Source organism: Bombina bombina, chromosome 1, assembly GCF_027579735.1.
Source record: "Bombina bombina isolate aBomBom1 chromosome 1, aBomBom1.pri, whole genome shotgun sequence".
In the NCBI taxonomy this organism is placed as follows: Eukaryota; Metazoa; Chordata; class Amphibia; order Anura; family Bombinatoridae; genus Bombina; species Bombina bombina.
The window spans coordinates 63,005,559-63,032,523 of record NC_069499.1 but is presented as its reverse complement, the minus strand read 5'-3'; the positions used below and the strand labels follow the sequence as shown (position 1 = coordinate 63,032,523).

General features: G+C 37.4%; 1 protein-coding gene across 1 annotated transcript in view; it reads left to right on the top strand.

The window, feature by feature from the left end:
- Positions 1-25,264, top strand: part of EXOC3L4 (exocyst complex component 3 like 4) — a 333,013-nt gene extending 307,749 nt beyond the window's left edge. The window contains exons 11-12 of the mRNA XM_053706598.1: positions 23,474-23,595; positions 24,867-25,264. Coding sequence (XP_053562573.1) covers positions 23,474-23,595; positions 24,867-25,053 — 309 coding nt within the window. The 3' untranslated portion in view covers positions 25,054-25,264. The remainder of the gene's footprint in view (positions 1-23,473; positions 23,596-24,866) is intronic.
- The last annotated feature ends 1,701 nt before the right edge of the window (positions 25,265-26,965 follow it).

The following is a 26,965-nucleotide window of genomic DNA, read 5'->3' as shown; positions in this document are numbered from 1 at the left end:
CAGCATTCCAAGATTTAAGCCATAAAGCTCTTCTAGCTAAAATAGCTAAAGACATATATCTAACATCAATTCTGATGATATAAAAAATGTCATCACAAATGAAATTATTAGCATGTTGAATTAATTTATCAATGCTATACACATTATGATCTGATATGTCAGTATATTTATGAAAATCTTAGTAGTGCTATCCAAATAATATATATAAGTTTATGGCAGGGTTATAAACACAATACAAAGAAGTAGAAACCCTTATCAACCATGCACCTACTAGACCATACAATTAATATAAATATCTGAATTCTTTTATTTAGTTAATATCCATAAACATATTGAAGTATATTTGCAATAAAAGGAAATGAAACAAAATGTATATGCGTTTAAACCAACTCTTAAGATATGCTATCCTTCTTACAAAACCCAGAAAAATATACCTTCACAATTTAGCCTTTTATTTATTTAACACAATGGGACTAAAAACCTTTAACATCCAAGCAATACAATTCTAAACAGTGTTTATAAAACAATAGGATAATATATATTCTGCTATTTAATTGCAATTTATCCTAATACAAAATTAACTGACAATACCAGAACTTGTATAGATGAGTTACTTAGCCAATCAGACGCAGATTTAAACAATATATGTATATAGGCTGTGAAATGCTAACTTGAGAAAAACACACTGCTTCTTTAAATCTATTAAATACAAATTAACTATGCATATAACTTATCTTACAAAACCTTGAATACGTTACCAAAGTAAAAAGCAGTCGATATCCGATGTTCCTTGGTAGGAATTATTTTACCTCAGATCACCAATAAGTGTATATCGCAATCAATGAGAAGGGTAGATTCGCTTTGCTCAAGTAAAGTGGTATCTCACACCAGCGGGAACCAGTTACAAGTTTTAGCTTCAGCAGAAAAACTCTGTTTCTCTCCATTGCATTCACTTTTTATTTGGTTTTCCCATCACTGGTAAATTGTGGGTGGCCCTGCGGGAGCTGACCTTCCCATTGGTTATCTGGGAAGTCTAAATCGGATTGGCCCTTGGAAATTTCATTTTTAACAGCCAGAGAGAACCTTCTGGCTGTAGTTCTCGCAACATAACACCAGGTGGCAGCACAAACAGACACAGCAACATTTGAAACAGCTTAAGTCAGTATTTCTATGAAATGGTTATTAATTTTTATCATAATTTACTGCGACAACTATTCATAATATTTGTTTTGGATAAGTTATATCTTAATGAATTTTCTGATCATTTTGATATGAAACATCACATATCTAACATTATATTAAAATAACTTATATTTCATAGTTATATCACATCAAATATATATCTCATAGTCATATCACATCAAAGTAACTTCCATATTTTCATCTCACTATATTTTAAAAGATGTATGTGAAACTTTATAAACATTTATTTGTATGTTTATATGATATGACTTAATTCATTTCATGCGGCATTCCGTCTCTTTCTAAGATTGATGCTCATGACCAATGGTTGTCTGCAATAAAAATAGAAATAATTATTAGAGATGATCCAATCATTAGTATGTGTATGGTCCATAAGTATTTATTTATATTCTTAAAAACACAGAGGCTAAGTAAGATCTTTTGTGTTTTCAAAACATATATATCATTTCTATGTATATCTGAATTTATCTGTCTGAAAAATATAAGCAAAAACAGAGGTTATTACACATTTTTGACTGACTAAAACAGTTACCTCCCAAGCTTAGCAAATACCCATGTAATAATAATATAGAATTTAGACAATTTCCCAAATTTCTATATTTAATACATTCTGGGGCATGTATTTAAACAGAGAGAGAAAAAAAAATGTTTATTTGCTGTCTGCTTACGTGAACTTCCAGAGTCACACCTTAGCATTTGTCTGTGTTTTCCAAGGCCTTTATTGCTCCACATGGGGTCAATCCATGAGGAGTTGTAAGAGTCTTTAAAACAGCATATTTCCTGTTTAGCCAGCAGTGCAGATGTGTATTTAAAAATTAACACCATGTGCATAAAAGCTGTCTCTCCATGATTTTGATCAGTTCCAAAAGGGTAATTCAGACATTTCGTCTCCATATATTTGCCTGTATCCTGAAACTATGTTATATTTTAGTTCCTTGCTAAATTATACAATTGCATAATTTAACATATTGAGTGTGTGATATCTCCCAGAGATAATCCTTTGTTCTCCTTTCAGCCAAGAATGTCTCCTGTGCAATTGGAGTGGGGGAGATCTAATCCTTTGTCCTACAGACCATGTTCATATCCACAGATCTATTAAATAAAGACAAATATACCTCTATATATTATTTAATAATATTTCAAATACCTTGACATAAATCCCCCTTTCCAATTCAAAAATATGTAGGACACATGTATTTGAATTGGATCAAAGTTAGTGGTATTTGGTGAGGATGTTGACCGTACACATCATGGACAGTCTTCTATGTAGATAGTCTGTCAATTTTGAACCTTCATGTTTATCAGTTAGGCATCTTTAAACTATAGTATGTCTTTAGTTCATTTGGGGATATGACACTTCATTCTCCCTCTATGACTTGTAGTTGGGATCTGGGATGACACGCTCGCAATTGATTGATATGGGCCCATTTATCTATGAAACTTTCATTTTTGGGGATCCGTATTTTATAGGCCACTGGAGATATTTTGTCAGTAATGACGAAAGGACCTTTCCATGAGGGAAGAAATTTCTTCTCCCTAACCTGATCTCTTCCAAAGTTATAAAGATAAACTTTATCATTTATTTCATATTCCTTTTTGGATGTTTTGAGATCATAATAGGTTTTAGTGGCAGTTGCGGCTCTTTCTAAATTCCTTTGAGCAAATGCAAAGGCATATTGCAGGTGTTTTCTTAAGTTCTCCACATATTGATGTGTATTAGCAGCGTTTATCAAGTTTTGGTCTGATGTACGGTATAGCAGATGCTGAGGTAGAACCATTCTTCTACCAGTCATCAGTTCAAAAGGTGACATCTTGGTAGCACTACTTGGAGTTGCTCTTAATGCCATTAAGACTAGAGGTAGTTTTACATCCCAGTCTTTACCTGTTTCACTCACAAACTTTTTGAGGATTTTAACAATGGACTGGTTGTAACGCTCTACACCACCACTTGAGGCAGCTCTATAAGCAATATGGAGCTTTCTTTTAACCCCTAGTATTTTCCACATTTTTGTCATCACTTCGCTAGTGAAGTGGGTCCCCCGATCTGACTCGATTCTTTGGGGCAGACCAAATCTGGAAAATACATGGTTGATGAGCAATGCTGCACATGTTTCAGCACTATTGTTAGGTGCACTAATGCACTCTACCCATTTAGTGAACAGGCATGTCACGGTTAACATGTATTTGTTACCTCTTGATGATCTTGTTACTGGGCCAATAAAATCAATTTGTATATCTGACCATGGCATTACCATCCCCCTTTTCTGCAATGGCGCTCTATGCGTTGGTGCAGTGGGTTGGAACTGTGGACAGATTAAACACCCTTGACAGTAGGTTTGAACATCTTTCAACATGTGTGGCCAAAAAGCATAATCACGCAATATTTCATACGTGAGTTTGGCACCCCGATGACCAGATGTGGGAGCATCATGGGCATGTTGAAGCATTAGACCTCTGAACTTGGTGGGTACTACCCACTGCTGGATGCCAGTTTTGGAGGTTCTAATTAACAAACCATCCTGTAACTTGAATTGTGATCTAGATTTCATTAAGATTCTAAGATCTTCTTTGCCAATGCAATCATCTTTTGAGATGGGGTTGCTTTCAGGATCTTCTATGTGTTTATAGAAGATGCCTACAATGGGGTCTTCTTTTTGACTAGTGATCAGGTCCTCACTAGGAGAATCCTGACTCCATTGTACCAAATTAGGCTCACTCTGTTGTTTTGCCTGGTTTCTGGTAATGGCTTCTACCTGAATTGCACCCATTAAGTGGTCAATATTAAGGAGTTCTCCAGTTATGGCTCCTTGTTTGGCTAATGAATCCGCAAGGTCATTGCCTTCCTTATCCGGACCTAGAATTCTGGAATGACCCTTGGTCTTTTTCCAGTGTATGGTTAAATCATTGGATACTACCAGATTATCAATCTCGCAGAACAATTTGCCATGCTTGACTGGTTTGTTATTGCTTTTCTGCATGCCATTTCTTTTCCAAGTTGGCAGGTATTCAACAAAACTGTCACGCACATAATTTGAGTCAGTTATGATCACAAATTCATGAATACCATGTTCAATAGCCATTCCAATGGTTTTGAAAACAGCAGTTAGTTCAGCAACTTGACTGGATCTTGGTCCAATGTTGAAACCTATAGATATATTTGGGAATCCATTTGCCCCCGTTATACCAATGCCAGCGACTAATCTGCGCTCATTATCAATAGTGGCATGGTAAGAACAACCATCAACATATACCCAAGGTAATGTTTGACAATGGTCCTCATTGTACATTTTATATGGGGAAAGCAATTGTTCTTCCAAAAAATCATCTTCTGATAATTCTTCCCCAGGATTTCTAGCAGTACAGTCGTGGAGCTCAGCAAGCCCTTGTGCGACTGGATTCTTTTTATTCTGCTTGTAGCGAATTTCTAAGGGCCAGCCTTGTAAGGAAAGAGTCCACGCTGTTATGCGGCTATTAGACAAATTCCCATCTCTTATTTTCTCACTTTGCAAATATAGCAAAGGCTGGTGGGCCGTTTCCACAATAATTTTCTCGCCCTGTATATAGCTGCGGAAATTTTGTAGAGCCCATACAGTAGATAAGAGGGCTTTTTCGCAATCGCTAAATTTTATTTCTACTGGGGATAGATTTTTGCTCGCATAAGCAATGGCTTTGTTCAAATTATCATGCTTTTGGTATAACACAGCACTCATGCTTATATCTGTGTAACCTGTCTCTAAGAAGAAAGGTTTACCACCTTCAGGGTACGCTAAGCAAGGTGCTTGAGTGAGTTTTCTCTTCAGCTCTCTGATGGCTGTCTCTTGAGACTCACTCCAGTGCCATTTCACATCTTTCTTTAGAAGAAGTAGTAGTGGTTTAGCTAATTCCGCATAATTATCAATGAATTTGCGAGAATAATTCGTCATACCCAGGAATGATCTCAATTCCTTTAAGTTAGTTGGGTTTTTAGAATTCACTATAGCTTCCACCTTTTTCTTCTGGGGATTTAATCCATCAGAGGTAACTTCATGTCCCAAGAAGTTTACACGAGTGCGGCACCATTGAGCTTTTTGCAGGGATAATTTGACACCTGCCCTTTTAAGTTGGCTGAGGACGTGTTTAAGCTCTGCAATGTGTTTTTCAAAGTCTGTGCTTTTGATTAAAACATCATCCACATAAGATAAGGTCCCCCTTTCCAGTGCGTCAGGCATAGCCTTATGCATGAATACAGCAAATTCATGTCCAGAATTTATGTATCCAAATGGAAGTCTCTGGAATGCATACTGAATCTTTTGGAAGGAGAATGCTAGCTTATATTGGTCCTCTTCATGTACCTTTATGGTCCAATATCCCTGTGCACAATCAATGGCAGTGAATATTTTGGATCCCTGCATTTGTGCTAGGCACTGGTCAATGTATGGTACAGGCCAGCCAGACATGTATACTCGTTTGTTTAGCTGTCTTAAGTCAGCACACAAACGCCATTGTCCATTGGGCTTAAGGACACCTAGAATAGGATTATTATAAGAGCTGTGCACCTGTCTGATAATACCTCTTTCTTCCAAATTCCTTATGATCTCTGCAAGAGAATCATATGAGGCTAAGGGAAGTCTGTATTGTTTGACAAATACAGGTGGCGCATTAGGATCTGTTTGTATTCTTGCAATGTGTAAGTCTGTGGTACCACAGTCATAAGAATCCTTAGCGAAAATATCCTTGTACTCCATCAGGAGTTCTCGCAGCTGTTGGCGTTCATCATCGCTAGAACAGCCATTAGCTAAGGATATTTGCTCTTCGACTATTTGCTGAAATCCTGGAAAGATTTCAGGCTGTCCTATTTCATAGGCTTCTTCCAGTCTAGAGGTGAGATCCCCTTGATTATAATTTACATTGCTCCCATGACTCTGGGTATTGGGGTAATCTTGCTGTTTGATTGGCTGATCAAACACCAGAGAGGCTTCTTCAATTTTACAGATGCCTTCCTCTGAGCTGAAGGGATAAATAGACTGAATATTAAATAGACCCTCTGGCATAGATGCAAAGGATTGTTCTATTAATTGTTCTTCAGTTAGGTATCCTTCAGGTATTAGCCCAATTACATTATTCTGGAATCCAAAAGTGTAATAACTTGATTCCAGTGCATATCCTATGGTAGTTCCCTTGGATAATGTTATATCCTGTGGGGTCATGTTATGCACAATAATATTTATTGGAACAGTTCCAATATTCACCATAGGAGTGTAGGTTACTGAGACACCCAGATTTTGTATTCTATGGGAGAGGCAAATCAGTGTTTCAGAAGTTTTTAATTTCTGACCTCTCTTTACCTGTAAGGGTAAAAGAAATTTATCAGCCCCAGCAGGAATTATAACATCGCTAGATACCTGCATATTCACAGCATATGACAATTGCTGGTTTGATTTCAGGGCTGCATTTTCATCCTGAAATACTTCAGGGTCCCCCTTTAACCTGCTCCAGAGGCAAGAATTAATCAAATCTATTTGTATGGCATATCTATGTAAGATATCATTGCCAATGTATATTTGATTATGGGGAGTATTTAAAACTAAAAACAGGTGCTTCACTGACTTATTACCAATAGAGATAGATAATAAGCACTTAGCTGTGATGTTATAGCTTTCAGACCTGTCATCCAGGCCGTTGACACAGTGGTCTTGGGGAGAAAGATATTTAATCACTTTAGGTTCAGCTATTTGCGCTAATAAACCTTCGCTTATATAGCTAGCTTCCTGTTTTAAATTTATTTTAGCATACTTGGTTTTACCAAGGTCATGCACTTGTATAGGGATAAATAGATCCTCTTTAACTCTCTCAATCCCTGTGAGGTATTGAGCATGGTCTCCCCCTTTAGGGATTTTAGGATCCCCCTTGTGGAGTGATATGGTTAATATATCGCCATCTAGGGAGATATTCGCTATTTTTCCGGGCGAAATTTTAAAAGTATTACCATCAGAGCCACTAAAAGGAGTCTGATCATCTATTTGTAGAATAGTGATTTCAGGTGTAGAGTTATTCCTGAAATGAATCTCCACAGCATCTGGTTTCTCTTCCACCACGTGACAGCTGTGTCGGGTGCGAGATGTACCAGATTTTTCATAATTGATAGGCCGTTTAACTTGCGACCAAATTACATTATTTATGCAATCAATTATGGTGCTTAATCGTTTCAGGAGATCACTACCAATAATTAAACGATCAGTTGGCAGATCCACTATAATGACAGGGTGTCTTATGACCCTGTTCCCCAATTTAAATTTTAACCAGGCAGTACCGTAGACTTTTAGGGAGTCACCCCCAACACCTATTAGAGAACCGTCAAATTCTCTTATTTTGGGTTTGTGGGGTGTTAGCTCATTTAGCTGTGTGTAGTACCTGTGGGATAAGATAGTTGCCTGTGACCCAGTGTCAATTAATCCCCTGATAGGGTTGGAGACTGAATCTTGCAGCTCAACTAGTACATAATATCTTCCTGCAGTTTCTATCATTTCACACATAAAATTTGCATTCTTGTACATCTGTGGGCTTCGCCACGTTTTACCTGGATCCGCTGCGTCATTCGATGCAGAGGAAATTTCATACCTACCTGTTTCCCCTATGACAAGGTCAGCTGGGTTCTTGTGTACTGCATCTGTGGAAATAATGTTAAGAGAACACTGCAGAGGAAAAGTTTGGTTAATTTTTCCCGGCTGATATCGCTCATTGTCACAGCTAATTTGTCCGTTTCCGGTCTGTGGGGAGATAACATGATTAGTATCATTGATATTTATTACTACATTTTGTATATCTCTCCCCTCCCCTTCAGGTGATACTGCAGTATTTATGACTGTGCCTGTGGTCCACTGCTGACCACTGGCTGTACCCCTAAAAAAGTATTGTTCGGTTGCTGAGCCGTAGATTTTTGACTCATATTAGCGATTTGTTCGCTCAACCGATTTAATTGGGTAAACAGCATATCTACCTGATTGTACAAGTTACCTCTACCCCTGGGCCTATCTCTTGGTGCCCCATTGTACTGATTCCTGGACCATTGGGTTCCCTCAGAATCAGGGCCACTATTTCTATTCTGGCGTGGTTGCCCCTGGGGTTCAGCTTGTTCAGCATTAGTACTTTGGGGAGCATTATATACCTGGGGTGTCTGGTTACCCTGAGAATATCTTCGCCGTCTATTGTATCTACCCTTGCGCGGATACCAATTATTTGGTGAGTATTCTCTTTGTGAGTAATTATTCACCTGATTATGTCCCCCACTTTGGTTATAGTCTCCCTGCGCCTCAACCTGTGTAGGGGGAGGGGCAGAATTAAACCTCTGTGGAGATGGCCTGTTTTGACTGGCCACCTCTGCATAAGTTCTCTTGTTAGACTCCAAATTGAGGGGTTTAGGTGACACCCTAGTTTCTGCTACAATTTTGGGTTTTGATTCCTTTTTAACCCCCTGCTCACTGGACTGCTGAATAGAGTATAATTTTGTACTCTCTTTGATCAGCCATTCCAATGAGCAGTCCTCATCAAAATCTCTAGCTAAGTTAATTTTGATGGGTGTAGGCAGTGCTTCAAAAAATAAATTTACAAATTCTGAGCCGTCAAATTTGGGATTATCTTCAGCCATACTGTACGCATTTTTCAATACAGAAAGGAATTCGATTGGACTCTGATTCGCACGACACTTTAAACCATATACCGCTATCTTCGCGGCAGTTTTAGTGCAATATTGCCCGAATTCTTTTCTGCATTGTCGTTTTACCCCATTCCAGGAATGAATATTCATATCCTTTAGTGAGGCAAAGAATTTGTGATGCTTACTGTCAAATACCCAAGGTAGAAATTCAATTTTCAATTTCTCACTTGTAACATTCATTATAGCTAACGCATTTTCAAAAGCCTGTAAATGATCAATTACAGATGTTGTTCCCTTATTGGAGAATATAGGTACTGCGCGTTGTACGAAGGTGATTATTTTATGGGAATCATAGACTTTATCAGACTTATTTTGGGACTCTCTGTTAGAGTTTCCCTCCCCCGCATCAGCTGCGCTACAGCTGTCCTCTGGATTTACATCCTGAGGGGATTGTCTATTTGGGAAATCTACTTCTGACCCGTTAGGGGTCATTTGTCTATGTTGTTCTATATATTTTCGTACCTCGTCCCTTACGCGTTCGCTAAAGGAGTTAGCATTATCTGTATTATTCTCACTGCTAATATAGGGGTTTTCATTATGGCGATATGACCTTTTTAAATCGCTTAATTCTCTCTGGCTTTGCGCAAGCTGTTTATTTAAATCTTGTATCTGCGCGATTAAGTCCATATTGTGCTTATCTAAGGTGGCTAGGTTTTGGGCAAATTCATCCATTTTATTTTTGGCTATTTTTAAACCCTCTTCGCGTCTGCGCGAGGAACGAATACTATTTTCTAGCTCCTGTATTTGCAATCGTTTGTCTGTGACACAAAACGACATTTCGTCAATTATGCATATTAAAAGGGGCCAGGATTTTAGTATTAGTTCGTCTCGCTTTTTGGGAGCTTCGCATTGATTAATCATTAATAATTCCTGGAAGAATTCATTCTCTTCATTCCACATATTATTATTAACGGTAATATTTTTAGCCCTAGTTTCAAGCATATCCATAAAATCATTTAATTCACCCGCAATATTAAACTTCCCTTTAAGGTAACTTAAGATATCTTTCTTAAGGACCTGACCTTTAGTAATAGGTATGGTTATGGGACCAATTTCATTGCTATGTATAGAATTAAATGAGTCACTTCTGGCTACAGACATTATTATATTGGTTTAGTACTTAGTTAAACTAAAACGCTAATACAATTTTTGCCAATAAAAAGAGAGAAGGAAAATTTTTATATTTCAAAAAAAAAATATTATTAATTTTGAAATATGAAAAATTAATATTCCAAAATATGAGAAATTAATATTTTTGATTAACTTTGAAAATATGAAAAATCAATATTTTTGATTAATTTTGAAATATGAAAAATTAATATTTTTATTAATTTTTCAAAATTAATCTTTAATAATATTTCAAGATATTAATGTCAATCTCGAAATATGAAAATTAATATTTCAACTTTTCAAAAAAAATTATATCTTCGAAATATGAATTTTTTTTTTTTTCTCTTTTATAATAATTTCTATTTACTTACAAATATATTATATCAATTATGATGGAATATTAATAAATCTCAGCAGTGCCTCCAATTATTATGTCAGTATATTTATGAAAATCTTAGTAGTGCTATCCAAATAATATATATAAGTTTATGGCAGGGTTATAAACACAATACAAAGAAGTAGAAACCCTTATCAACCATGCACCTACTAGACCATACAATTAATATAAATATCTGAATTCTTTTATTTAGTTAATATCCATAAACATATTGAAGTATATTTGCAATAAAAGGAAATGAAACAAAATGTATATGCGTTTAAACCAACTCTTAAGATATGCTATCCTTCTTACAAAACCCAGAAAAATATACCTTCACAATTTAGCCTTTTATTTATTTAACACAATGGGACTAAAAACCTTTAACATCCAAGCAATACAATTCTAAACAGTGTTTATAAAACAATAGGATAATATATATTCTGCTATTTAATTGCAATTTATCCTAATACAAAATTAACTGACAATACCAGAACTTGTATAGATGAGTTACTTAGCCAATCAGACGCAGATTTAAACAATATATGTATATAGGCTGTGAAATGCTAACTTGAGAAAAACACACTGCTTCTTTAAATCTATTAAATACAAATTAACTATGCATATAACTTATCTTACAAAACCTTGAATACGTTACCAAAGTAAAAAGCAGTCGATATCCGATGTTCCTTGGTAGGAATTATTTTACCTCAGATCACCAATAAGTGTATATCGCAATCAATGAGAAGGGTAGATTCGCTTTGCTCAAGTAAAGTGGTATCTCACACCAGCGGGAACCAGTTACAAGTTTTAGCTTCAGCAGAAAAACTCTGTTTCTCTCCATTGCATTCACTTTTTATTTGGTTTTCCCATCACTGGTAAATTGTGGGTGGCCCTGCGGGAGCTGACCTTCCCATTGGTTATCTGGGAAGTCTAAATCGGATTGGCCCTTGGAAATTTCATTTTTAACAGCCAGAGAGAACCTTCTGGCTGTAGTTCTCGCAACATAACACCAGGTGGCAGCACAAACAGACACAGCAACATTTGAAACAGCTTAAGTCAGTATTTCTATGAAATGGTTATTAATTTTTATCATAATTTACTGCGACAACTATTCATAATATTTGTTTTGGATAAGTTATATCTTAATGAATTTTCTGATCATTTTGATATGAAACATCACATATCTAACATTATATTAAAATAACTTATATTTCATAGTTATATCACATCAAATATATATCTCATAGTCATATCACATCAAAGTAACTTCCATATTTTCATCTCACTATATTTTAAAAGATGTATGTGAAACTTTATAAACATTTATTTGTATGTTTATATGATATGACTTAATTCATTTCATGCGGCATTCCGTCTCTTTCTAAGATTGATGCTCATGACCAATGGTTGTCTGCAATAAAAATAGAAATAATTATTAGAGATGATCCAATCATTAGTATGTGTATGGTCCATAAGTATTTATTTATATTCTTAAAAACACAGAGGCTAAGTAAGATCTTTTGTGTTTTCAAAACATATATATCATTTCTATGTATATCTGAATTTATCTGTCTGAAAAATATAAGCAAAAACAGAGGTTATTACACATTTTTGACTGACTAAAACAGTTACCTCCCAAGCTTAGCAAATACCCATGTAATAATAATATAGAATTTAGACAATTTCCCAAATTTCTATATTTAATACATTCTGGGGCATGTATTTAAACAGAGAGAGAAAAAAAAATGTTTATTTGCTGTCTGCTTACGTGAACTTCCAGAGTCACACCTTAGCATTTGTCTGTGTTTTCCAAGGCCTTTATTGCTCCACATGGGGTCAATCCATGAGGAGTTGTAAGAGTCTTTAAAACAGCATATTTCCTGTTTAGCCAGCAGTGCAGATGTGTATTTAAAAATTAACACCATGTGCATAAAAGCTGTCTCTCCATGATTTTGATCAGTTCCAAAAGGGTAATTCAGACATTTCGTCTCCATATATTTGCCTGTATCCTGAAACTATGTTATATTTTAGTTCCTTGCTAAATTATACAATTGCATAATTTAACATATTGAGTGTGTGATATCTCCCAGAGATAATCCTTTGTTCTCCTTTCAGCCAAGAATGTCTCCTGTGCAATTGGAGTGGGGGAGATCTAATCCTTTGTCCTACAGACCATGTTCATATCCACAGATCTATTAAATAAAGACAAATATACCTCTATATATTATTTAATAATATTTCAAATACCTTGACAGATACTTGTTGCGCTAAAGTTTCCAACCAAACAGTTGAGGCAGCTGCAACTTTTTGGTTGGAAATAGCAGGCCTAAGAAGATGGCCTGAACATAAATAAGCTTTCCTTAGATAAGATTCAAGCTTCCTATCTAAAGGATCTTTAAAAGAAGTACTATCTTCCTTAGGAATAGTAGTACGTTTAGCAAGAGTAGAGATGGCCCCATCAACTTTGGGGATCTTTTCCCAAAACTCCAATCTATCAGTAGGCAAAGGATAAAAAATTTTAAACCTTGAAGAAGGAGTAAAAGAAGTACCCAGTCTATTCCATTCCTTAGAAATCATATCTGAAATAGCATCAGGAACTGGAAAAAATCTCTGGAATAACTGCATGAGGTTTATAAACCGAATTTAAACGTTTACTAGTTTTAGTATCAAGAGGACTAGTCTCCTCCATATCTAATGCAATCAACACTTCTTTTAATAAAGAACAAATATACTCCATTTTAAATAAATAAGAGGATTTTTCATAGTCAATATCTGAGGCAGGATCCTCTGAATCAGACAGATCCTCATCAGAGATAGATAAATCAGTATGTTGTCAGTCATTAGAAAAATCATCAACTCTATGAGAAGTTTTAAAAGACCTTTTACGTTTATTAGAAGGCAGAATGGCAGACAAAGCCTTCAGAAATAAATTCTCTTAAATTTACAGGAATATCCTGAGCATTAGATGTTGATGGACCAGCAACATGTAATGAACTACTACTGATGGAAACATTCTCTGCATGTAAAAGTTTATCATGACAACTACTACAAACCACAGCTGGAGGAACAGTTACCACAAGTTTACAACAAATGCACTTAGCTTTGGTAGAACCGATATCAGGCAGCAGGATTCCAGTAGTAGATTCTGAGACAGGATCAGATTGAGACATCTTGCAGTATGTAAAAGAAAAAACAATATATAAAGCAAAATTATCAATTTCCTTATATGACAGTTTCAGGAATGGGAAAAAATGCAAACAGAATAGGCCTCTGACATAGAAAAAAAGACCAGAGGCAAAAGGAATGAGGTCTTAAATAATAATAAAAAAAAATGTTTGGCGCCAAGTATGACGCACCACAAACTGAAAAACATTTTTTGGCGCCAAAAACATCCGGAACTCGAGCGTCATAGATGACGCAACCTCGTAAAAAGATTTGGTGCCAACTAAGACACCGGAAATTACGAATTTGCGTCAACAAACGTAATTTTCGCGCTAAAAAAGTCTTGCGGCAAGAATGACGCAATAAATTATAGCATTTTGCACTCTTGTGAGCCTAATACAGCCCGCAATTTAGAAGAGTCAATTTGAAAACCTCAGGTAAGAATTTTTTTTTTATATAAAGCATTTCCCAGATATGAAACTGACAGTCTGCAAAAAGGAAATATACTGATAAACCTGAATCATGGCAAATATAAGTACAAACATATATTTAGAACTTTATATATAAAGTGCCAAACAATAGCTGAGAGTGTCTTAAGTAAAAGAGACATACTTACCAAAAGACACCCATCCACATATAGCAGATAGCCAAAGCAGTACTGAAACAAAAATCAGTAGAGGTAATGGTATATAAGAGTATATCGTCGATCTGAAAAGGGAGGTAGGAGATGAATCTCTACGACCGATAACAGAGAACCTATGAAATAGATCCCTGTTAGGAAGACCATTGTATTCAATAGGTGATACTCCCTTCACATCCCTCTGACATTCACTGTACTCTGAGAGGAACCGGGCTTCAACATGCTGAGAAGCGTATATCAACGTAGAAATCTAGCACAAACTTACTTCACCACCTCCATAGGAGGCAACGTTTGTAAAACTGAATTGTGGGTGTGGTGGGGGGTGTATTTATAGGCATTTTGAAGTTTGGGAAACTTTGCCCCTCCTGGTAGGATTGTATATCCCATACGTCACTAGCTCATGGACTCTTGCCAATTACATGAAAGAAAGGAGACCTATTTCAAAGCCATAGAGCCCAACTATCTAGTGATGAACCTTGCAAACACTTGCCAAGACCTGGCAGAGAATTTGCCCATGTTCAGCCCAGTAACCAAAGGGGTGTATAAAGGTGTATACTCATTTAACAATAAGGAAAACAATATTTTTTTTAATTTCATTCTTAAGTAAAAATTACACAGCATTTTTTGTGTACATTTTTTTTGAACAAGCAGTGCAGTTGTATTACTATTTTTTACTGTATGCATTAAATATTTTTTTTCTTTAGTAATTTTTGTCCGAATCAAATTTTTACAGAAAATACTATTTTTGCAGGAGAATTTTGTAACAATCTTTAATGTGATTTAACAATCTTTTTATACTGGGTCTTTTTATTTCAATATTTCATTTATTCATTGCACATCATTTTAAATTACTATCTTTGTGAGCCCTATTTTAATGCATGCATCTCCGTCAAATACTTAAAAGGCGGGAACACCCTTTTACGAGACTGTTTTCAAGATAAAAACTGACTATGAAAGATATAGGGCCACCATTTACACATTAGCTGTCTTTTTTGAAGACTATGGGGCCTATTTATCAAAGGTCTGTCGGACCTGATCCGACAGTGCGGATCCGGTTCGACAGACCTCTCTGAAAGCGAAGAGCAATACGCTCTCCGTATTCAGCATTGCACCAGCAGCTCTTTTGAGCTGCTGGTGCAACGCCGCCCCCTGCAGATTCGCGGACAATTGGCCAACAGCAGGGGGGTGTCAATCAACCCGATCGTACTCGATGGGGTTGAATTGCGGCTATGTGTGTCAGCCTGCTCAGAGCAGGCGGACAGGTTATGGAGCAGCGGTCTTTAGACCACTGCTTTATAACTGCTGTTTCTGGTGAGCCTGCAGGCTCGCCAGAAACACGGGGCATCAAGCTCCATCCGGAGCTTGATAAATGGGCCCCCAAATCACTACTCATAAACAGCAATCTAACTTTATAAGACCTTTAACACCATATGAAATATGTTGCACAATCTGTAAACCGTCACAATATTTATTATCACTATTTTATAAGTTATTATTAGACTCCGACTCTCGCTCAATTCCCCCATATATTAGTAAATGGGAAGAAGACCTGCAGGTTTCATTTAAAGCTAAAGAGTGACAGCAAATTCTCACTAACACCACAAAAAGTTCTATATCACTGCAAACATTAGAGACTAATATTGTTAGTGACCCTAAGTACCTTACACGTATTATGCCCCGGGGTCTCAGAAAGATGTTGGAGGAACTATGGAGAGAGGGGTACCCTATTACATATTTGGTGGAATTGTCCGTTAGCAACCTTTTAGGACTCTCTTCACAAGATGATCACACTTTTGCTTAAAGGGACAGTAAACACAAGAATTTTTGTTGTTTAAAAAGGTAGATAATCCCTTTATTACCCATTCCCCAATTTTGCATAACTAACACAGTTATAATATACTTTTTACCTCTGTGAATACTTTGTATCTAAGCCTCTGCAAACTGCCCACTTATTTCAGTTCTTTTGACAGACTTGCATTTTTAGCCAATCAGTGCTGACTCCTAGGAGCTTCACGTGCCTGAGCTCAATGTTATCTATATGAAACACATGAACTAATGCCCTTTAGTGGTGAAAAACTGTCAAAATGATTTCAGATTCGAGGCAATCTTCAAGGTCTAAGAAATTAGCATATGAACCTCCTAGATTTAGCTTTCAACTAAGAATACCAAGAGAACAAAGCAAAATTGGTAATAAAAGTAAAATGGAAAGTTGTTTAAAATTACATGCCCTATTTAAATCATGAAAGATTTTTTTTTTACTTTACTGTCCCTTTAACTACTCTATACCTAAATCTCCAATAATCTATCTTTTAAATGGCAAAGTTGTCGTGTGAGTTCCATTTAGTACTCTTTAAAATACTAGTGAACTCAGTGAAGAAATGAATTACAAGGAGCACCGTAACTCCCTAAAATGCCTGCAAAAAAAAAACCTAACACCTCGCATTCTATTGGCTGATCCAATCAGCCAATCGGATTGAACTTCAATCCGATTGGCTGATTAAATCAACCAATCGGATTTTTCCTACCTTAATTCCGATTGGCCTATCAGCCAATCGGAATTCGAGGGACGCCATCTTGGATGACGTCATTTAAAGGAACCGTCATTCGTCGTTAGTCCGTCGGCTAGGAAGGATGCTCCGCGCCAGAGGTCTTCAAGATGGAGCTGCTCCTCGTCGGATGGATGAAGATAGAAGATGCCGCTTGGATGAAGATGTCTGCCGGTCCGGATGTCCTCTTCTGCCCGGATAGGATGAAGACTTCTGCCGGTCCGGATGTCCTCTTCTGCCCCATGGGATGACCACTGGTGCCTGGCTGGGTGAAGACTGCTCAAGGTAGGGTGATCTTCAATGGGGTAGTGTTAGGTTTTATTAAGGGGGGATTGGGTGGGTTTTAGAGTAGGGGTGTGTGGGTGGTGGGTTGTAATGTTGGGGGGGGGGTATTGTCTTTTTTTTACAGTTAAAAGAGCTGATTACTTTGGGGCAATGCTCCGAAAAAAAGCCCTTTTAAGGGCTATTTGTAATTTTGTATAGGGTAGGGCATTTTATTATTTTGGGGGCTTTTTTATTTTATTAGGGGGCTTAAATTAGGTGTAATTAGTTTAAACTTCTTGTAATTTTGTTTTATTTTCTGTAATTTAGTGTTTGTTTTTGTAATATAGTTTATTTAATTTAATTGTATTTTATTTTAGCTAATTGTAGTTAATTAATTTAATTTATTTATTGATAGTGTAGTGTTAGGTGTAATTGTAACTTAGGTTAGGATTTATTTTACAGGTAATTTTGCAATTATTTTAACTAGGTAGCTATTAAATAGTTATTAACTATTTAATAGCTATTGTACCTAGTTAAAATAACTACAAAGTTGCCTGTAAAATAAAAATAAATCCTAAAATAGCTACAATGTAATTATTAATTATAATGTAGCTATCTTAGGGTTTATTTAATAGGTAAGTATTTAGTTTTAAATAGGAATCATTTAGTTAATAATAGTAATATTATTTAGATTTATTTAAATAATAATTAAGTTAGGGGGGTGTTAGGGTTAGACTTAGGTTTAAGGGCTATTAAATTTAATGTAGGTGGCGGCGGTGTAGGGGGGTCAGATTAGAGGTTAATATATTTAATGTAGGTGGCGGCAGTGTAGGGGGGTCAGATTAGGGGTTAATACATTAAATGTAGGTGGCGGCGGTGTAGGGGGTCAGATTAGGGGTTAATAAATTTAATGTAGGTAGCGGCAGTGTAGGGGGGTCAGATTAGGGGTTAATAAATTTAATGTAGGTGGCGGCGGTGTAGGGGGGTCAGATTAGGGGTTAATAAATTTAATGTAGGTGGCGGCGGGGTCTGGGAGCGGCAGTTTAGGGGGTTAAACACTTTATTTAGGTGCGGCGGTTTAGGGGTTCATACTAGGATAGGTTTATTGCGGTGTGGGCTATGGCGGTTTAGGGGTTAATAATTAGGCTTATTGCGTTGTGGGGGGTTGTCGGTCTAGGGGTTAATACATTGCGGATATAGGGGTATACGTGTCGGGCTTATTTTTGGGAGGCAGGTTAGACAGTTACGGGAGATTTGATATTTTAGTTAGTTTTCTTAGGCGCCGGCAGTTTCTAAAGTGCCGTAAATCACTGGCGACTCCAGAAATTTGTAGTTACGCTCATTTCTGGACATCGCTAGTTTATCCGACTTACGGCACTTTAGCAACTGCCGGTGCCATATATGTAATACCCCAATGTGCGAGGTGAAATTACGGGTGGCGCGGGTTCCCTCGCTTGCGCCGAAAACTACGCCGTATATCGGATCGCGCCCTTTATTGCTAAACAATTTTAACCATCTGAGCCTTCAGCAAGTTGTAATATTTTTGCTGGTGGTGTGTATATATAGGTGTGTATTTATGTATTTATATGTGTATTTATATGTATTTATGTGTTTGTGTTTATATATGTTGGATAAATGGCGCCAATAGACTTGCTCGACACAGGGCTGCAACAAACCCTCAATTTGTATAAAGAGCAATATCTGCAAAGCGCAATAAAGAATGGATAAATCTTGTTTCGTATACTTTCAAATTAAAACCAATTCACTATGCCTATGAAGGGAGACAGATTTCTTTGCCACTATGTAAGGATTTTGGAATATAGATAAGGTTAAAGAGATACTGTCTGGAACAGAATAATTTTTTATCAGCAGCCTTTCTCAACCGTACACAACTGTCCCTAACTGGATCATCCTATCCTCTTAAGGGACATTTTATCTCCTTCATAAAGGTATAGTTCACACTGCACAAAGGACACTGTCGCTGGCAGTCGATCAATTTGTGGTTCAAATCAATTGTAATTTAGGCTATAAAGTAACTAAAATGTGTATGTATGGGATGTTTATTTATTTAATTATTTCTTTTTCTTTTAACCTTGATTTTGCAATCAATGTTTTAATGCTTTTATAGTTAATTGATGACTATACTGATTCATTCTATTGTATTCTCCTGTTTTCTATTGTGTATATTCTGAAAACCCAAATAAAAAAACTGCCTTTAAAAGAATTCCACCAGAGGCTTCATGTAGTATAAGGCCAAACTACTCCACATATAGGATTTAACAAAATGTTACACACCTTATGCAATATACTGCAATATGTTTTTAAGTAAAGTATATAGTAGTAATAAGAAAGAAAACCAAATATGTACATTCCTTTCATTATTCCATAACTATCAAAGCTGGATTGGCCTACCAGAACGCCAAGAAATTTCCTGGTGGGCCGTAGTGCTGGTGTGGTGCTGCTGGTGTGGCGATGCAACTCTTATTTCTTACACTGAGTTATATGTATTAAGTTGACAAAGTATTTCCAAATAAGTTTTATTTCCTAAATCATGTAGCATTTTTGTGGCCCTCTTTTGAATGGCTTATAGTGTCTAGTTTAGTCACTGTGAGTTACATTGTTTTGTTTTCTTCTCCAGATAAAACTATGAATAATTATTTTCACACTGTGAAAGGGAATCATGAATGAAATTGGGTTGTATGGTGCCTATATAAACAATAATCTGTCATTTTTAATTAGAAATTAATATAATTTCATTAGGAATTAGGACGGAGTATGCCAGTAATCCCTTTGAGTAAAATGGGTTGTGTATTCTATAGACTCAATGAAAAATATGTTGTCACAATTTTACGGGGCTGCTTTTTCCCCCAGTCTGGCCCTGGTATGAAAACCCTGAGGTGTATGGTCAAGAGCGGGAGAGCAACTGGGGTATATGGTCAAGAGTTGGAGAGCACCTGGTATGTGCTCGAGTGGGAAAGAACCTGCAGTCAGTGCTCAAGAGTGGGAGAGCACTTGGTGTGTGATCAATAATGGAAGAATACCTGCGGTGTGTGCTCGAGTGGAAGAGCACCTGCAGTCAGTGCTCAAGAGTGAGAGAGCACCTTCAGTCTGTGCTTAAGTGTTAGAGAGCACCTTGTATCTGCTCAAGTGTGGGAGAGCACCAGTGGTGTGTGGTCGATAGTGGGGTGTGTGGTCGATAGTGGGAGAGCACCTGTTGTGTGCATTCAACAGTGAGAGAGTACCTTGGATGTGTGTTTAAGGGTGGGAGAACACCTATGGTGTGTGCTCAAGAGTGGAAGAGCACCTGGGGTGTATACTCTAGAGTAGGGGAGCACCTGAGGGGTGTTCTCTGGAGTGGAAGATCACTTAGGGTGTGTGCTCAAGAGTAGGGTAACACCTGGAGGGGGGTGCTGAAGGATGGAAGAGCACCAGAAGTGTTTGCTTTATAGTAGGAGAGCACCTTGGGGTGTGCTCTAGAATGGGAGAACACCTGGGGTGTGTGCTTTATAGAAGGAGAGCACCTTAAGGTGTGCTTTATAGAAGGAGAGCACCTGGGTGTGCTTTATAGTAGGAGAGCACCTGGGTTGTGCTTTATAGAAGGAGAGCACGGGGGGGGTGTTCTTTATTGTAGGAGAGTACGAGGGGTTTACTTTATTGTAGGAGGGCACCTGGGGGTGTGCTTTAGAGTAGGAGAGCAACTGGGGTATGCTTTATAGTTGGAGAGCACCTGGGGTGTGCTCTAGAGTATGAGAGCACCTGGGTGTGTGCTTTATAGTATGAGAGCAACTGGGGGTGTGCTTTATAGTAGGAGAGCACCTGGGGTTGTGATTTATAGTAGGCGAGAGCCTTGTGGTGTGCTTTAGAGTATGAAAGCACCTGGGGTGTGTGCTTTATAGTAGGAGAGCACTTTGAAGTGAGAAGAGAATCTGAAGGTGGGACGAGAATCTGGAGTGATAGCACTTGTTAGTTTTGTGTAAAAGTAGGAGAGTTGTGAGAGTAGTAGAGCATCTCAAAGTGTGCATTAAAGGGGATAAGAGTTCCTGCAAGAGTATGGGAGAGCCTGGGGCATTTACAAAAAAGGTGGGTAAATGCCTCCGATGAGCAGTTGCATGTGTGTACATAATGTTGAGCACCAATGGGTGTGTGTTAGAGCAGGATGTTGTATGTTGAGTGTTCTTAACTGGACAGTAAATGCCTTGTAATTACTAGGCATGGGCATTCATATGCGGAAGATGGAGGCCACTTGTGGCTTTGAACTCTTTTCAGAGCCCGATTCCTTTTTGTAAAAGTGCAATACACTAACATCTGTGGAAATCCTTATTGTGTTGAACTTTCACAAGATGGAATCCGGCTCTGAAAATAGGCAGACGTCTTTGTCCGTAATTGGAAGCTAATGAAGCATCCGAATGCCCATGTCTAGTTATTACAATACATTTCTGTTGTGTTGCTGTAGAATACAATATCTGCCAAGTCCAAATGTTTTTTAAACAAAGTTTTTATTGCAATTGTTTTCCATTATTATTACACCCAACATTTGCCTTATTTGGGGTAGCCTATCTGGGCTTTGGTCGGCAGACAACAAGGCTAGCCACGGTCATTATGCGAGTATAAAATGAATTGTTTTGCAGTTGATATCAGTTAAAGACAATTAGGGACATGTATGTAGCAAAGTTAGGCTTGAGAAGTCAGCAGGTACATTTTTTAAGTTCTGAGAATTAGAAAATCCTAAATTTTCAGAGCTAAATTACATGAAAAGGGGCAAATAAAATAATGAAAGTATGTTGCAAAGCTGTTTCATTACACATAACTAAATATTTAGGGCTAGATTACAAGTAGAGTGCTAAATTATCGCGCGCCCGCAAATAGGCAAATTTTATAATTTACCAGCCATTACAAGTGGCTGGTTATTGCTAACGCGAGCTCGCAGTAGTAATTAGCGCTCAGAAAATTAACTAGAGATCCGATTTCTGGTTAATTTTCTAAAAGTGCCCCAAAATGCCCTCAAAAAAGAGAGCATGATAGTTTTTTTTTTATTAAACTAGGCAGTGTTTGGGGTCTAAAGTTGGTGGGAATGGGGTGATAGAAAAAAAACAGCACTGAAAAGTGCCTTTACATTGCGGTTTATGGGAACTGTGTGTTCCCAGTAAATAGATATGTATTAGACAATATACTATATATAATTATGTGTTAATATGTGTACATATTAACACATAAATATATATATATATTGTCATATACCTATATATTTAAAAATATACTGCCATCGCTGCGCTACTTACCTCTTTGCTGCGCGATGTTCTGATGTAGTCTCTTACACCATCAGATTGAGGTTCCCATTGGAGCCTATGGAAGCACGCTCTCGTGAGTGCAATGCTTTCGTGCAATGCGTACGTGAGGTCACGTTGGCTTTGCACCTAACTTGTAATACCAGCGCACATTAACGTACACTGATATTACAAAGTGGAGCACAAATATCTCTTCAGTGAAAGCGATATATTGCACTCCACTTATAATCTGGCCCTTAATATAAAAAATCTCAAGGAGCCATTGTCCCTTTAATAGCAGGAGAGTGGATTAGAGGGACAAGAAAGTCAAAAGTTTAATTTTCATTGTTTAGATGTGCTCCGCAAGGTACCAATAATGCATTGCTGCTTTTGCATGGGTCAAACCCACAGTTATAACAAGCAACTGTGCAATAAAAAAATGCTCTAACACATTACACTTGTTATACCGCTTTTTGGTGATAAAAGGGTGGGAAGAGCACCTATATGTGCGTAAGGCTGGGATAGTGGCTAGAGATGTTTTGTAAGTACGGTAGAGTGTCTTGGGCTGTGCATATGAGTGGGAGAGTTCCTGGTGGGTGTGTCTAAGAATAGTGTAATGCCTGAATTAGCTGTAAGCAATTAATTAATGGAATTTCATCAGGGACATAACCAGCATTTTGCAAAACTCATAACCTAAACAATCAGTATCATTAGTTAGGAGACCTGCTGTATGGAAAGCAACACTGCCTGTATGTAGGAAGCATTGCACTTCCAGGTATGGGTTGCGGGGGGGGGGCTGCTCACATGCGCTCCCTTCCTTCCTGCACTTTAAACACCAGGGTTGCATCCCCAGGGACATTCTTGGGACTGGGTCAATACCCTGGGTGTGAGCAATTAATTGCAAAGCAAGGTGGGTTGTAAAAAAAAATATAAAAGCTATTATTTATTAATCCAAAAATAATTAAAAAAGAAATTCCATTCGTGCATTTCCTTCAGACTAAGCTTTAGTGTACTGCTCATTAATTTTAATGTGCTTGGCCCAAAAAGATCTCTTCCATGTGTATGTTTAGTTAGCAGGTTAGCACTCTGTCGGTTAATTCATATCTATTAACCACTGCACTGTGTGAACTCTAAAATAAGCTGAACTTCTATTTCCACCCATTTGTCAATGTACAAAAACAGAATCTTTATTATTCTATTATTTTCTTCTAGGGCTCAGAACTGGAGTCACTTTTTCCTGCAATTCACTTTATAGCTGAAATAATTGGCTTAAAAACCCAAGATGAAATTAAGGAGAAGATGGAAATGTTATTTGAGACATATCCCGATATTGAGTAAGTTTACACAAGAATACATGAGGAATACAGCTATTTCATGTTTTGTATCTGGATAAAGAATCAAATGTTAAAAATGCAACGTTATTATCATGGCATTTGCTAATGTTGTTTAAATGTTGTTTAAATATAATTAAGACAATGAAAACAAAGTTATCAATTAAGGAGATCAGCCAGTACCTTCTAAAAAAAGAGCACAGATGAATGTTAAAAGTTTACTAAATCCTTATGAATTTAGGAACAGAAAAGAAAAGGTACATTTTATCCCTTCAGCTGTAAGCAGTGAAAGTATCATGGGGTCCAGTGCTTTCAGAAAAGTACACTCTACTGTGTATTACATCTTCCCTAATCAGCTCTGTAAAAGCATTTTCTCATCCAATGCAGGCCTGGTATATTAGAAGGTCACAGCTCATTCATCCAACTTAACTAAGCCCCTCCCCCAAGCATCCTGTAGAACTGCCATTGATCCTAGCTGGAGGCAATCAGCCAATACAATTTCAGATTATCATCGAAGATAGAAACATTGCTGTCTTATTATTTTCTATCGCAAGATATTTAAAAAACTGTGCCCCAAAAAATTATCCCTGAGAAACCATGCATTTAAATTAAAGCAATAGTCTAGCCAAAATTAGAGCATGCAATTTAAAGCAAATTTATAATTTACTCCTATAATACATTTTTCTTCATTCTCTTGGTATCTTTATTTGAATTTAAGCTTAGTAGCCGGGCCATTTTTGGTTCAGCACCGGGGTGGCACTTGCTGATTGGTGGCTACATTTAGACACCAATCAGAAAGTACTACCCATGTGTTGAACCAAAAATGGCCCGGCTCCTATGCTTACATTCTTGCTTTTTAAAATAAAGATACCAAGAGAACGACACAAAATTGATAATAGGAGTAAATTAGAAAGTTGCTTAAAATTGCATGCTCTATCTGATTCATGAAAGTTACATTTTGACTAGACTATTCCTTTAAAATGGTTATTTATCCAGAAAAGAGACTTACACTCTGCATGCTCTAGGAGATAAGAGATAGAGGTGTACCTTTATGCATCCTTATCTTAGAGCCCTCTACCATATAAAATTCTCATTGTGTACCTCGGACCTTCTAATTTACCTCTCAGTTCTCTCTCCATTTCTACCGCTATTCTCTTTATACAGGTAGTTCTCTTTAATATTTCTCTATTCTTTCTCTTTGTGTTTGTGTTTCTTCTCTCCTCCTCCTTCCAACTCTTCTACACTCACGTTTCTCTCTAATTTGTCTTCTACAGTGAAGAACATATTTTAGCCATATTGCATCTTAAAGGAATCAGAAGCAGCAAAAAGCTCTCACTGTTGAACTATTTACAAGTTTTGAAGAGCAGAAATGATCAGACTACAAAAGCTGAACCATCTGAACCACTTTTTGCAGAGATTGAGCATTCTACACAAACCAACTGCTTTTCGTTTATGAGCTAAAATGTCTTGGTGGCCACCTCAGAAGAGGACTCTGTAGAAGTCAACACTCAAGACACTGAAGGTTGGGAATCTCATTATAAAGAATGAACTCAACCCTATAAATTATAACCTATGAATGTGACTGGACATAGAAAATAGATTTGGATGACTCCTGAACCTGCCACAATTTCCAATCATGAGATTTTTCCTTTTATTAAAAATATGAAAACCATTAGTATATTCTATGTTTTCTGTTATATCACCATTTTCTTACAAACAGTACACACTAAAATCATTGGATTAAAAGTATTTCCTTAGTTTTGCATCCAGAGGTCAGGAAGTTCTCCCCAGCTGACTAAAGGAAATGGCGAGCAGCATCCCTATCAGGGGATTGTAATCGTTGTTATTGTGTTTGGTTCTGCTGTGAAGCAAGTGTCATTCCCCATTAGTACTCCAAATATTTAACCCCTTGGCGCTCAGGAGTGCACACTACAGTAAACCATTGCTTTTGCAGACCTCTTTGGCAGATACCAGGTTACTCTTTTATTGATTTTATAGAACAATACAAATACAGAAAAATAAGTTGTTAATGGATGTCAATAGTATGATAGGGCTGTACAGTGTCAACATATTATTGAAAGGTACTTTACAATTCATATGCTACTACTGATTGTCTCACTGGCAATTTAGGGAATCATCATCTTTAATAAGCAAGAGTTAAACATTGAATTCTATTCAGGACTGAATTGTAGTCCTTGAGTGGGTTTTAATGTTTAACTTGCTTATTGAAGATGGTGATTTACTAAATTTGGGGAGCTCTTTCTCATTTTAGTAAATCTACAACATAGGATATGGAGAGATTTATTATTAATAGTTATGCTTCAAATTTCACCTCTATGCTGATGACACCCAGAGCTACCTCTCCACCCTTGCTCTCTCTCCCTCTGTTTTTTATCTCCCATCAGTGACTGCTTATCTGGCATTTCTTCCTGGGTGCCCTCGTACCACCTAAAGATTAACATGTCCAAGACTGAGCTCCTTCTAATTCCCACTCTAGCTCCACTATGATTACTGACTTCTTTATCACCGTCAACAGCATCACTATCTCCCCATCACCCCAAGTTTGCTGCTTCAGAGGTACACTTGACTACAACCTATCCTTCTTTCCCAACATTCAATCGCTCTCTTTATCCTGCCGCATCCACCTATGCAATATTTCAAAATTTTGCCCATTTCTGAGCGCTGAAACCACAAAGCAAATAATCCACTCCCTTGTAATTTCCTGACTTGACTACTGTAATAACCTACTCACTGGCCTTCCTCTTTCCCACCTCTCCCCCCTTCAATCCATCCTAAATGACTCTGCCAGGCTAATCCACCTTTCTTGTCGCTCTGTATCTGCTGCACCTCTCTGCGAGTCCCTTCGCAGGCTCCCCATTTACAGCAGAATTAAATTCAAAATTCCCACCCTAACCTACAAAGCCCTTACAAACACCACTCCCCACTGCCTATCCTCACTAATCAACAAGTATACTCCAGCCCGCCCACTAAGATACAACACTCGATTATCACCTCTTCCCATGCTAGATACAGGATTTCTTTTGTGCATCACCTACCCTCTGGAATGCTCTCCCTCGTGCTTTTAAATGCTCCCTAAAGACATTTTATGTTCAGGGAAGCCTACCACCCAACTCAGTGACAAATTAATTCCAGTTACATAACTATTGCCCTCATCTAACTCTGTATTAACATAATTCCCATCCTTGCAGTCCTTACCTCCTGTTTATCCCACCCACCTACTCTTCTAGATTGTAAATTCCCATGGGAATAGGGCCCTCACCTCCTCCTGTATATTTGTATTAAATTTTGTCTTGTCTCTTTCAAGTTTTGTATCATTGTTTTATTTAAACAAATTGTACCATTGGACAGGGCT